The sequence below is a fragment of the Chelonia mydas genome, chromosome 11 (assembly GCF_015237465.2).
Source record: "Chelonia mydas isolate rCheMyd1 chromosome 11, rCheMyd1.pri.v2, whole genome shotgun sequence".
Taxonomy (NCBI): Eukaryota; Metazoa; Chordata; order Testudines; family Cheloniidae; genus Chelonia; species Chelonia mydas.
This window is the reverse complement of record NC_051251.2, coordinates 61,231,780-61,246,381: the sequence shown is the minus strand read 5'-3', so window position 1 is coordinate 61,246,381 and position 14,602 is coordinate 61,231,780. Positions and strand designations below refer to the sequence as shown.

The window sequence follows — 14,602 nt, the reverse complement described above, 5'->3', positions numbered from 1 at the left end:
ATGTAGACACAGCTCAAAGGCTCCTACTGACAGCACGGAAATTGCTTGAGGGATCCCAAAAGGCAGAGAATGTACTATTTTCTTCTAGCCAGCATGAACAAACTTTCTGCTGAAAATGTACAACAAGTAGTACAACAATCTGTTTTATTATATGTCAAGTACAGATTGTGTGCCCAATGCCGCGTAGAGCACATGGAATGCCATGATCTACGCTCCAACGTGCCAAGCTAAGGAGACAATACAGTCAAACAGAAAATACACCTGGTGACCAAACAATGGTGGTGGGGAGGGGTTGTTTCATTTTTAATAGAGTACAGCAAAACATTTTGATACAAAGGATTAAAAATTGATAGGCTTTGCAGAAAATGTGTGTTTTAAGCAGCGATTTGACCAAGCATCAGTGCATAAGTGAATGAAATTCCCAAAGGCAGAATAGGAGAAGGAACAATAACTAGCAAAGGTGAAGTATACAATAGGAATAGATAGGCAGGAGGCATAGGTCATTTATGATAATTAGTATTCGATTTGCAATTAATATAGTGAAAAGGGAGTGGCTGTGAAAGCGGCTTGAGATGTCGCTCGAATTTCACAAAAAGGCCCAATCCTGTGAGTCTTTTAATCTGGTTAATTGGTGTAATACACATTCTTCCATTCATTCGGTCTTTCCTTGTGTGCAGCCGAATAAAAGCCACTGCATTTTTCCACTCACGTGATGCAGCCTGAGATCTCCAAACTGCAATGATTACTTAATTTACATCTGATTTAGAGTCTTAATATCTCAGCTGTGATTTTACATAACATTTCTGCCTTTGTCTCTCATTTCCCTAATTCACACATAGATTGAGAAAAGTGTTGTCTAGGAGAAAGTACCCTATTGCCCCAGGAGGTCATTCGGATTTCAGTTGGGTTTAAGGTTTTAATACTTTTTTCTATCTGGTAGCACAATATATTTCAGTGGTTAAAACATCATATTTTCATTCATCTACATAAAAGCGGACCAAAGAAATTCTGCCTTTAGACCTTCATATGCAACACTCACTAAAGTGAATTGAGTATTTCATGTGATTATCTGAGGACAGCATCTGCCGAAATGCTTTAAACTTTTTATTTTATCATTATTAACATGCATGAACTTTTCATACAAGTATTAACAAATCTTATTCATAACTTGAATGTGTTACCCTTAAAAGTCTCATTTGTGTTTTGCCAATCTTTAATTCTCTGGTCAGGCCCAATATTTTAAAGTGGAAAGTTAAGTATTTCTCATAATTCAGTGCTTTAGTCTTCAACCTGCCAAAACGATGGGTAACTGAAGGTAACATCTGAAGGCAACTGGGTTGGATCAGTGTAAGTATTCCTGCAGTATTGTTATTACTAGATATCAAGCATAAAAAGGAAAGAAACCAGCTTGACTACTAGGGCTTCTTTTCAATTGCCTTGCACAAGTATAAAACTCTACTATTCTAAGCTGGTAGAGTATATTACACCCAGTTTGCATAACTATAGGTAACTGTAATAAGATGCATGGAAATGCTTGCAGCGCTCTCCTTAATGCAGATTCATATTCCCTGCACCTCCTCTCCTGCTCATCACTCCCAAACCTGTGCTATGTAGGATCAAACATTAATTTAGTAAGTTTCATCATTCCTGTAAGGTAGCTAGGAGATACATACTAGAGAGATTACTTTGTCCACTACTGAAGCGCAACCACCTCTGGGGTGAAACATGGCTGTTTAACAGTGTACAGCAACACTGTCGAATTGAAATTACAGGAAAAATTTAGGTAGGCAAAACATACTTACTAGAACATTTGCTACTTTTTGAACAGCAGTGTGAAGGCTATATAAGGTTTTCCATTAACGTAATTTCAATTTTTTTCAGTGAATTTGTTTTGATCATGGTTTTATCCCGTGCGTGTTTGTGTGTTTCTGTCAATTTAAAAGTGATCAACTTTTACTGGAGCAAACAGCCATAGAAAGAGAATTGCAAAAGGCAAGTATTTGCAGATGCAAATATTCTCTCCAAAGTCCTTGCAATTTAACCAATCAAGAAAAAGAAACAGAACAATCACAGCTCTACAACACAGCTCAAGGTTTGAATATCTATGATCTTTCCATAAAGTAAACATTTCATAAGTAAACAACCAGATAAGTTGAATGATGACTCAATGTGAGGAAACTGTAATATACTTGCACATTATTTGCTCAGCTCTAGTGAGTATCAGAGTTGGAATCTGGCAAAAACACTGAGGTTAATACCACTGTTCTAAAGAAAAATACCATGTGATCAGTACTGATCCCAGGATGCAAAGATTTTGATTTTACACTGCATTCAAAAGACAGAGCCTGAAACTTCATGCTGCAACATTGGTTCAGGACCAACTCAGAGGGAAGACTGACATTTACTCAATAACCAACACCATTTCCTGTAGCGCTAAGTGTTCTTGGAAAGTCTCCTGCCCAAACGCTAACCTGTCACAACTTTTCTTAGGCTAGTGAGATCTTATGAGCTCACAGCACAAAGTACTGGAGTGCATATATTAGGTTATTTTTCTCCATCTGAAAGAAATTCTAAGAGTGGAAGATTCAAAACGATATTCCTGTGATATGATTTTCCCCTAAAAATTTCTTCATTATACATTATATTCAATTCATGTTTATAGACACATCTACAGAGTCTACCTACAAGAAAGAGAGACAAATTCACCTGAGTTTGGGAATGGAAGGTTGACTTTTTAATTAATAGTCCCTAATTTAAAACTAAGCTGAACACAGGACTTTTTAGTTTTCCAGTACTAAATCTGTTGTGGAGAACTAAATGTGTGCACTGTACACACAAACAAAAATTGCAACCATCTAGAAGATAATAAGGTGATAAGTAACAGTCAGCATGGATTTGTCAAGAACAAATCATGTTAAACCAACCTAATAGCTTTCTTTGACAGAGTAACATGCCTTGTGGATGGGGAGGAAGCGGCAGATGTGGTACAGCTTGACTTTAGTAAAGCTTTTGATACTGTCTCGCATGAACTTCTCAGAAATAAACTAGGGAAATACAACCTAGATGGAGCTACTATAAGGTGGGTGCAAAACTGGTTGAAAAGCCGTTCCCAGAGAGTAGTTATCAGTGGTTCACAGTCAAGCTGGAAAAGCATATCAAGTAGAGTCTCGCAGGTATCATTTCTGGATCTGGTTTTGTTCAGTATCTTCATCAATGATTTAGATAATGGCATAGAGGGTAAACTTATAAAGTTTGTGGATGATAACCAAGCTAGGAGAAGTCGCAAGTGCTTTGGAAGATAGGATTAAAATTCAAAATGATCTGGACAAACCGGAGAAATGGTCTGAAGTAAATAGATGAAATTTAACAAGGACAAATGCAAAGTACTCCACTTAGGAAGGAACAATCAGCTGGACACATACTCCCTAGGAAGGAGTACTGCAGAAAGGGATCTGGGGATCATAGTGGATCACAAGACTCAACAGTGTAACACTGTTGCAAAAAAAGCAAACATCATTCTGCGATGTATTAGCAGAAGCATTGTAAGCAAGACACAAGAAGTAATTCTTCCACTCTACTCTGTGCTAATTCAGCCTCAGCTGGAGTATTGTGTCTAGTTCTGCGTGCCACATTTCAGGAAAGATGTGGACATATTGGAGAAAGTTCAGAGAAGAACAACAAAAATGATGAAAGGTCTAGAAAACATGACCTATGAGGGAAGATTGAAAAAATTGGGTTTGTTTTGTCTGGAGAAGAGAAGACTGAGAGGGGACATGATAACAGTTTTCAAATACATAAAAGGTTGTTACAAGGAGGAGGGAGAAAAATTGTTCTCTTTATTCTCTGAGGATAGGACAAGAAGCAATGGGCTTAAATTGCAGCAAAGGCAGTTTAGGTTGGACATTACGAAAAACTTCCTGTCATGTTAAACACTGGAATAAATTGCCCAGGGTGGTTGTGGAATCTGCATCATTGGAGCTTTTTAAGAGCAGGTTAGACAGATACCTGTCAGGGATGGTCTAGAGAATACTGAGTCCTGCCGTGAACGCAGGGGACTGGACTAGACGACCACTCGAGTTCCCTTCCAGTCCAACGATCCTATGAAAAACTCCCTCGCTAACTGCCCATGCCTACAAACATGTGCCTTAAACTCTCTGGCAGAGAGGGGGAGAGAGACGAGGAAGTCTGTAGTTATGGTACTGCCCCAAGCACATGCTCACGCAAAGTGCTGATGTCATATAGATTTCTATCTACTGAGGGGGAAAGCAGGAGTGGGCTTTCCGAGCCATTTTTCTGCCTCCTCTGATCCTGGCATTGGCAAGAAGCTGAACTAGCTCTAATGGTAAATTAGAGCAGCCAGCAGACTTCTCTAGCTTATGCCAGATGAAACAGTCTCCTAGGAACCATTCTGTGAGTCCAGAATCACTAGAGCAGTGACATGTGTGAGATCCATCTTTGAATGTCCCCTGCGTGCAGCAGAATGCGTAGATCCAGCTTTACAGCACTTTACAGCTCTACATCAAGACAACTTGAAGTGCCCTTTGCATTGCTTGAGCAGTACCAAAGAGAATTACCCTTAGTGGAGGATCTCTCCCAATCTCTGTCTCTGCAACTAAGCTTTCCAGCAGCAATAACAAAAGAACTTGATAGCTCTTAATAAATGTTACTTTTCCAAGTTCCATTTTAATCCCATGTTTCCTATGAAGTATTCCTTTGGCTTGTAAACAGTCAGTAATGCAATCAGTTATAATTCTCTTTTACAGCATCACTTTAGAGATGTATCTTCAAAAAAAAAAAAAAAAGTGTCACAGCTTGGCATATTACTCCAGAGAGAGCCAGGCCATTACCAACAAAATGTTCTGACTCTTTAGGTGGCCAGAGAGCATAGTCCTTGAAGAAGAGCATCCGGATCATAGTGAAATTATTGTCTCAATGAAGGGGAAGCCAGTGAGACTATGCTACGGGAATGAAACACTGGGGTTCTTTAGAGGGCCAGGCTATGACGTATTGGAAAGTACCAACTGGACTGTGACATCTGGGAAAGAAACCTGGTGACTGGACAAAAGGATCATCTGTCAAATAATCCACACCATGCATCAGTCTGGCTCCCACATCCAATACAGTACTCAGCTCTAAGCCAGAACATTCTGGGTTCAAGCCACAGACCAGTACTGTACTGGAGGTGTCCTTCTCTGTGGACTAGCAGTATGTAGCTTGCTGAGTCTGTCAGAGCAAATTCTGTTTTAGCAACAACATAAATTGGAAACAGAAGCTCAAAAACCACCACTTGGTTTAAATGCAATGTCATGCCCTATGAAAGGTGGGAGAGGATTCCTGACATCAATCAGTCATAGTCACATATCAGACCCTCACTGCTCAATGGTAGGCTTTTATTACACTTTCTGGTATGTATAGCAGCAGCAGATCTAAAATGAGAATCACTTAGAATCAATGGGATGGGATTCGTCTGTCCTCTTGTCCAGTGCAAGTGCTGCCACTGTAATAAACAGAAATCTGATAACTTCATACTGTCAGCACAAAATGAGGCGCTGACCTTGACCTGTGTAACTTCATCCAGTAATTTTTTCATAACTCCTACATACCATGCTACACTGCTATGATCTAATAAGAATCTACAAGTAATTAACTGGAATTTTTTTAAAACCGAAGCCTTAATCAAATATATATTCTTATCAGGGTTCCAAGGCAGCAATAAATTGGGACATTTAAAAAACTGGGATCTAATCCAATCTGTGATCTGATCAGGGTTCAATGGTTATAATAAATTGGGACTATTAAAACTGGGATCCCATCCAACACTTTATTTTGTCTAAACCACAGGACCTAGCTGTGCTGCAAAGTCAGGAATATTCAATGAACAGTAATGCCAGGTTGGATTAACCCTTAATAAATAGTGATGCAAAAAACATGGGAGTCCCAAACAGGTATGGTCTTCCCAGAATTGAGCTGTGATAGAAATAAATTACCAAGATTTTATCAGAGAATCAATATGACCATCTCCAGGTTTTTATTTTTATAATAATAATAATACTCCAAGACTTAGCAGACTATAGCACAAAAGCCACATGGGTTTGTTAGCTATCTGTGTGTGTAGGTTTTAAAATGTACTGGTTTTGAACACCACAAGCATGCACTTCTCATTCCAAACAATAGCTGGCTGTTTTATCAGATTGCAGCTCATGTGGCTATTCCGGTTTTCATTTTCATTTCCAGTAACACACAAATCCTCTGTAATTAAATAAAATGAAATAAATGCTGATAGAACAGGAATAGATTTTCACTCACTAGTATTCTCTCAAAATGTTTTCTCTCTGAATGTTTTTATTTCTGTAAGACGCATTTAGTTTCTAAAGGGATCGCGCAGCTGCAAAATTAAATTTCAGTTTGCCAAATATCAAAAACACATGTATTGATTTAAACTATGAGAATGGGCAACAAATGCAGCAGCCGATAAGACAAGGGAGAAGGTCGCACAGCTTTTGGAAGGAAAATTTAGAATCCTGAATGTAGAGATTGAATCCAATTAACTTTCTCCAAATTTGAGATTTGCTCTTACCTACCTTCAGTTCAGGCCAGTTTTTGAAAATAAGGGCCATTCCCTTTGCTTTTCTTCCTTTCTGCACAAAAACTTAAATGCTACTTTTGAAATCTCCTCAATTAATTCCAGTGAGAAACACAAAACTAAGGTTTAATTAACAAAATAAACTAGTGCCTCCTACAAGGAACCCAGTGCAGAGCATTGGTCTGTACCCAGTGTGTCTTTATACTCACTAAGTCATATGTTATTTATTAAAATCACCCCAGTGTCAATGAGGAGCTTCATTTAGGGAAATTTTATTCTAACGTCTGTAAGATGTTCGACTGCTAGAAAGGAGACTTTGGTCTCAGCAGGGATGCTCCAGTAAAATCATCCTAAACAAACAGGGAAAAATAGCTCTCTTTCAACTGATACTCACTTTATTTGCATTTGAAAAGAGAATAAATTACTACACGTAAAACTCAAGTACCTAATATCTTTTTCTCGTTTGTTTTACAATAGTTTTCAAATGTTAAAAAATTAAAAGGCATCCAAACATGAGCTAGACAGGAAGGGAAGGGGAAAAGCCTGGGTTGAAAAAATTAAATAAATAAAATGACCACCTCTTCTGGTACTTGATAATTTACTAAAACAACAGCTTATTTTTAAAATGTAAAAAATGACAATTTGGTAGTAACTGACTCTGAACACACTAAAAATATAAATTTGACTCAGATTAAAAAATAAATAAATCAGCCTTAGACATAGTATTTGCTTTTATTCCTTTTATGGGCAGATTCTAGACCTTTGGAGCTGATGTTTTATTATGGCCAAAGCCTCCGAAGCACGAACAAAATGATGAGTTTATTTAAAATAGGGCCTCAGTCCAATGAACCATTGACTTGCATTAGAAAGGCCAAACTACCAGCTCAGAGAATCAAATAGCAGGGTAAGGAAAACCCCCCAGTACAATACAGCCATGAAGTTCTGACATTCTTCTGTGAGGCTTTAGTCATATGTGCTACTATGAGCAATGAAAGACTGAAGGAGAGTGGAAAAAAGGAATAAACTGTGAAATTTACAGGAGGTGCTGATTTCATATGCAATTAGATACAGATATGGCTATTACTGAGAAAGTAAAACTCACATCCTAAATTCCCATGAACCATTTCAAGCCCATAGTAGCATCAATCATTGAATGTAATCCCGGTTTCAGAAAGAAAGGGTAGTAGTGGTTTTGGTTGGCGATAGACGGTGAATCAGGAAATGTGGGAGCAGATCCCAGCTCTGATAGAAACTTCCTTTTGTGAACCGGGACAAATTACTGAACTGGCATCTGTAAAATGAGAATAATGATGCTATTTTCTTTCTTGCACCCTTTGTCTTTTATATCTACCCTGTAAGCTCTTGGGGCAAGGTCTGAGACTTGGTATGTGTTTTTACAGCATCTAACACAACGAAGACCTGATCTTGGTTGGGACCTCTAATGACTACTTCTAATATAAACAATAAATAATTAGAGCTGGTCGAGAGTTTTTCGGAACATGCCAGTTTATCGAAACAAACTTTTTGCAGAAATTTATCATCTTCGTTGGGAAGGTTTTTCAGGTCCAGGAAGCAATTTCTAGCAAAAGCACAGAGAAACCCACCCCAAAATAGCCAATAGCCTGGTGGTTAGGGCTGGGCTATGGAAGATCCAGGTTTTAAGTCCCCGCTCAGCCTGAATTGGAGCAGGGACTTGAACCTGGAGCAGGGACTTGAACCTGGTTCCCCTACATTGCTGGTAAATGCCCCAATGACTAGGCTATGGAGTCAGTCTCTCTCTAGCCCAGTGAACATTTAATTAGTTCTCTCTCATGTTTTTTCATGAACAATTTTGAAAGCTCTTATTTTTGTTCTGATGTGGAATGAAAACAAATTTCAAAACCTCAAATTCTTTTTGCGGAATGGAATTCTTGCTTTCCAGCCAGCACTATAAATAATAATGATGTTTTACCTTCACATTTTAGTGTAGGATGTGTTGGTGGTACAAAACTGGTACAGAGCAGCAAGGAAAGGAAACACAGAAAAGAAAGGACTAAAAAAGAAAGATGTGGAATGGAAATAAGATTTACATGAGTACAGCAACAACATTTCACCTTGTAAGTAAGGGTCATATGTGCAGCCTGATGCCCACTGGATTTTATGAAATATCATGTTATTGGGTGGGGGGGATATTCGCACTTTGAAAAACTGCAAAAGAAATCCTACTCTTCCAAGTTGCGAATGCACTTCCTACTGGAAAACACACCCCACAGAGATCTTGTGCCTTTGGAGGCATGCCAAACGTGCAGTGCATGCAAAACCAACCTCCCAACATCATGCAAGGTCCACACAGCTGCTAGGATGCTGAAATGCCCTTGATCATTAATCCTATCCCACCCACCCCAAAAATCAACAACTCGGATGTCTGCCACTAACACCTGATATAGATAGCTCAGGGTCTTAAAAAAATGTGTCAGATCGATGTATACACACATGTGGTGAAGGGGTATTGGTTAGTGTGGTAGACCTTTGAAAAACCCAGGCAGTCAGCATTTAACTGACATACAACCTCAAGCAGCCAAACTAAGTTTGTTATTCTAGGGGTTGGAATTGAGACTTCAGAATAAAAATTACTATGTAACTATTCATGGAAAGGTAAAATTAGATAGGTAATTAATATCACTTATGAAAGTCAAAATTAGAAAAGTAATTAATACTTTGCTCAAGGTTAGTTAGGAGATTGTTTTGTTTACAGTTCTGTAGTCTATCACGCTACAGTCAAGTACTTGTTAGTTTTGTCATAAATACATTTCACTCCAAACAAGAGTGCAGTTGAAAATATGATGCCTACATTCTAGTAAATCTTTACTGAAGCTTGGTTTGTTAAAGATGAGACAACGTATGCAGAATTGCAGTTAGTGAAGTCATAGTAGCAGTGAGATCTATGGTGTAGGCTCTCCGCATGGTTTTCTTTGCCAATATGTGCATTAAAATCTTAGGCTTGAATTACATTATACATTATAGGATTACTGAATCTTGGGACACAGTTATAAAACTCATCTATACTGTCTTCATAAGCATCATCATTCGGTGAATAGTCAACAACAATATAAAGTACTCAATTTCATTTAAACTGGGTTACTTATCTTGAGGCTGATCTTAATCAAGCCCTCATATCATTCTTGCACAGAAATGTGTTGTGAGAAAACCAGCTACAGTATGCACTTTCCCTTTATCATTGCTACAATCTTTGCCCCCCTGTGACTAGCAATACAAGACAGGTTTCAAGTCAACTAGTAGATAGTCTTGAACTACCAAACATAGAGAACTATGTTCTTGTTTTAGTTAGAGAAGCGTCATGACCTGCTTGTATATACAATATATGTTATACCACTTTTGGGATAATACGAGGAATTTTTTTATGTAAGCAGAATTACCTGAAGGAGAGAGGGTGATATTTCTATTCATTTGCAATGTGGAAGAAGAATCAAATAAGTGAGTTAAAAATATCAGCTAAGTTCATCAACTTCTCAACACACCTGCTGTTCTCCATTTCAGTTCAAACACTTCCAGGGCAGAAAGTTAAATCATTATTAGAGAAGAGAAAACAAAATGATGAAGACATTAGGCTGCTTGTTTCTAATACATCCTTACCAATTTACCATCAGTTAGTGACTATGGATTTTTAAAAAGCAGTTAACACTTAAGAAATGTTAAGAACAATTATCTCATGTCCAATTGGAACATTAGCCCTTTAGACAGAAGGGCTCATTCCTTTCAGTCTGCCAACATTTTAGTAAATGACACTGGCCCTTTAACAGATGGGATACATACTTCTTTGCTTGCCAGTATCCTAATAAAAGACACTGGCTTCTTTAAAATGAAGGACAAATACCTCTCAAATTGCCAGCATCCAAATTGGGAATCAGCAGTTTAAAATAAAGGCGGCACTCCACTGCCTGGCAAAACCAGGGACATGCTACAGAAATTTTAAAGCAAATGGTATAAATCCTACCCTGATATTATTTAATTTAGATAAACTACCTATTAAAACATTGGGTAACTATATCCAATATCAGTACTGCAGTAACTGGATAGCCTTAGCAGACTCATTAACCTCTTACATGCACCATCTACTGGAGGGGAACAAAGACCCACCATGTGGGAATATGGTTGCACCCAGAAGGCTAGTCTTTACTGGGGAGGAGCAGGAGAAGAATTTTCTCACCTTCAGGGCAGCACTGCAAGGATTACCTATTTTTCCAGGCTTTTCAAGAGTAGGAACTCAGGAGGGTGGGAGGCAGGAGGAGTAAAAGCTATTAGTTCTATTGGGCTGGAAAGGCAGCGAGGTTGTTGAGATTATGGATGGGACAGGCATATTTTATGAGAGAGGAAAAAAACCAACAGAAGTAAAATAAAACCCCCTTGGTTTACAATGGTTCTTCAGTCTCTCAGGACATTCCCTAATCTTTGGGTACTACTTTATTCCCATTGTCCTTAGGCATATTCAGCGTTTGTGTACTTTATATTATTACAACACGAATCTAAGAGGTTAATTTCTTCTATAACCTTGAGTGAACAAAACACAAAAAAGGAGGAAACAACATAAAGATTAATATACCAAAGCTGCACTTAAAGCAGAAAACCTATGGATTGGCACCATAGTCAGCAGAGGCCTGGAGTGCTGGAAACCACTATGAGGGTTGCAGGAAGAAAGGGAGTCTGGAGACCCATAAGAAGCTGCTCCTACTGCCTTATGGAGGAGAGGGGAAGATCAGTGCACAGAGCTCCAGAAGCAGCAGCTCACGTAGCATTGGGAGGGAGGGAGGGAGGGAGGGGAGGAGAAATGAGGCCAGGCCTCAGGAGAAGGTCCCCTTACTGGCATTGGGTAGTGTGGGCCCTGAAGAAGAGCTGCTGCACCAGGCTGTGCAGAGAATGCATTAAGCACTATCACAGAAGTAAAGGAAGCAGAATAGATGTTGTTATGCAGTAGCCCAGCATGGCAGCAGCCTCATAAAGGGAAAGCCAGAAGACTGGCTTAACAATGTTGCACTGCAGAGACCGATAGGCGGAGGGCTGGGATGGCATATCACTGGTCCAGGCCTGGAACAACTGTCCTGGCTTTCCTTCCTACATAGGAGGTCCTTGCCTTCTGTTCTTCTAATCAACATAGATGTTTACATGATTTACTCACCTTTCACGCTCATCTTTCATTTTTTCTAGTTCTTCTTCTCTCAGTGTGCCGTGTTTTGGATTTCCCTTCTGGTCAACTTTCCCACCTTTCTCCTCTTTCCTCTTTCCAAATCTGATTAAGACATTAGGGAAGAGTCAGGGGAAGAGGAGAGAATTAGTAGAGGAAAAATGCAATATTTACTGAGTACACAACAAAGCTGGAGATTTACACAATCACAACGTAATGAGCGATTGCCTAGAGTAAGGGACCTATTGCAATAATAAAATAAATTACCAATAATTCTGACTAAGAACCATTTACACAGTATTTGATCACAATTGTATTTGAACCTTGAGTGCATTGTAGAAATTACCACCTCGCAAGACCTGAAACAAAAGCAGCTGCGATGCTAAGCTATTATTAGCATACATTTCGAAGTAGCTGAAGGTTCTTCTTACCAGAGAATAGGCTCTCTGAAAACAATCTTCAGAACAATCTTATGTGCCAACATACAGAGTTGGCCATATGTTCTACTCCTATTGGTAAAAATTGTCACTCGTTCGCATATGGCTTTAATTTAAAGGTATAGAGTTGATTTTTGTTTAAAATTACAGGAAGGTGCAATCAGGATGAAAAATAAATCTTGCCCTATTGCAAGATGAGAGAGAGAGCTACTTCACAAAAGTCCCCTCTTAAATGCTTTACTTTCTATCTAATAATATAGTATTATTTAATATTTATATTATGAGAGTGCTCCAGAGATCCCAGTCACTCCTGGGGTTCCATTGTATTAGGCACTGTGCAAAGACATGCAAAATTATATTCCTTTCTTCGCAGCGCTTGCAAGAGGTTATTAAGTGGCAGAGCTAGATTTCATTTCTCATTGAGTTAGATCTTGAGGTTGGATACACAAAGCATTATGGGCTAACCCCTCCCCCCACCCCTCAAATTTGAAATCCTGAATTTTATAGGTCACAAATGATCAGTCATTTTTATCATATTGCAACCTTTCAAGTGCCTTTACATGCAAATTAAGGCTAACGATTTAGAAAAATTATTTCTTCACGGAGCTTGCTGTATTTTAACTTCATTAATACGCCTCACAACTTTTTGAATAGTTCTATGGAAGTCAGTAACATTTCCTTGGAGATCTTTCCTTTACTCTTTTCTATTTTTCATTTCAGTCCAAACTGCCTTCAGTACGATAGCTGAAGTACACTACACAGACTTCAGTTGTAAATCACATAACTCCTTTGACCAAAGCGGAATTACTGTGTCTGTTCAGTCGGACGACGTCCACACTTGGAGCTAGAGGTGTGAGGCCCAGCTCAAGCAGACATGCTCACACTAGCTCTCATCGAGCTAGTGGACTAAAAACAGTAGCATAGCCCTGGTGTCAGAGGCAGTGGGGAGTGGCGGCACAGACTAGCTACCACAAGGTCCAGGGGGTTTGTACTTGGAGTGACTAGGATGTGCTGCTGCAGCTACATTGCTATTTTTGCCGCGCTCACTTGATGAGAGTTAGTGAGAGTATGTCCGCGTGAGCTGGGAATCACACCCCTGGCTCCAAGTGTAAACGTACCCTCTGACTCCCAAAGTAATGATCCAGATTGCTCGTGAATTTAATCAATGGGCCTGAGCCTACAGAAAAATGAAGTCACTAGTACACTAAAGGACAAATCTTGCAGATAAAAAAAGCATTTCCGTTATGACAGCAGCCATATTTACACAGGCGCGGGAAGTACGGGTGCGGCGGGTGATGCAGCACCCCCAGGTTTTATGTGGGACTGCTGGCCCTGTGCCCGGGACTCAACTCCCCAGGTTCAGGTCTTGGGGGCCGGCCCTGTGCCCCACTCCCCATCTGTTGGCTCCATGGCCAGGACTCTGCTCCCTGGCCTTATGCCCGGGTTTCCACACCCAGGCCCCCCCCGCCCACTCCCAGGGCTCCACTCCTGGCCCCTCACGTGGGGTTCTGGCTGCTGGACCCTGCCTGGGGTTCTGCTCCTGGCCCTACGCCTGCTCCCAGCTATGGCCACAGCCTCAGCCCCCTTACCCCTCTCCGGGTCCCCCCTCACAGTGACACAGCCCTGCTCCCAGCCTCAGCTCGGGGGAGGGGCATGGACAGGGGTCAGGGGGCTAGCTTTCAGCACCCCCCACTACTAAAAATGCTCCAGCACCACTGCATGTTAGTGGGTGAGTGAATGAGAGAAAAAGACATGGTGAGGGTGGAGGAGGAGGGGGGAAGCAGCAGAGGTGCCAGGCAAGAGGACTGGATCCTCCCTTGCACAGGGTACAGAAGAGCTCCAGGGTGGCTCTTTGCAATGGAATGAGGAGGGAGACTGGACATACTGGTGGTATGGTGGGTGTGTCTGTACAAACCTCATCTTACTCTTCCCCACATCTCTGCAGTAGCAGCCACAGCCCCAAGTCCTATTTAAAGCAGTAATAGCCTGCTACTCCAGAAAATACATACCACTTTTTCAAACATACCAGCCATACTTGGTTCTCCTTCTAGAGTCCTATCTCACTGCGGGGCCAGCGGAATCATTACATTTCATAACTGCGCTCTTCAGGAGTGGAAAGTCTACACTCTGGCTCCATTATCACCTGTGGTCTCCAGAGACTGTGGAGCCGCATACATGTGATGGGGAGTTTTCCACAATCTGAGAGGAGAACGTAGCAGCTAGGAAGAGACGGTTAAGGGTAGGCGTGTGGGTGTGTATATGTACAGGTGAGAGAGTGATTGAGAGAGCATGTGTGTGAGAAAGAGAAAGAGGGATGGACACAGAGACTGGTGAAAAGAAGAGCTAGATGGGACCTTGCAGATGTTATTTCATATAGGAATGCAAGGAAAAACCAAACTAAAC

General features: G+C 40.4%; 1 protein-coding gene across 4 annotated transcripts in view; it reads right to left on the bottom strand.

Moving 5' to 3' along the window:
* Nucleotides 1-14,602, bottom strand: part of PARD3B (par-3 family cell polarity regulator beta) — a 616,262-nt gene that overhangs the window by 118,940 nt on the left and 482,720 nt on the right. For all 4 annotated transcript variants that reach the window (XM_037913130.2, XM_037913131.2, XM_037913132.2 and 1 more), the window contains one exon: nt 11,757-11,867. In XM_037913130.2, coding sequence (XP_037769058.1) covers nt 11,757-11,867 — 111 coding nt within the window. The remainder of the gene's footprint in view (nt 1-11,756; nt 11,868-14,602) is intronic.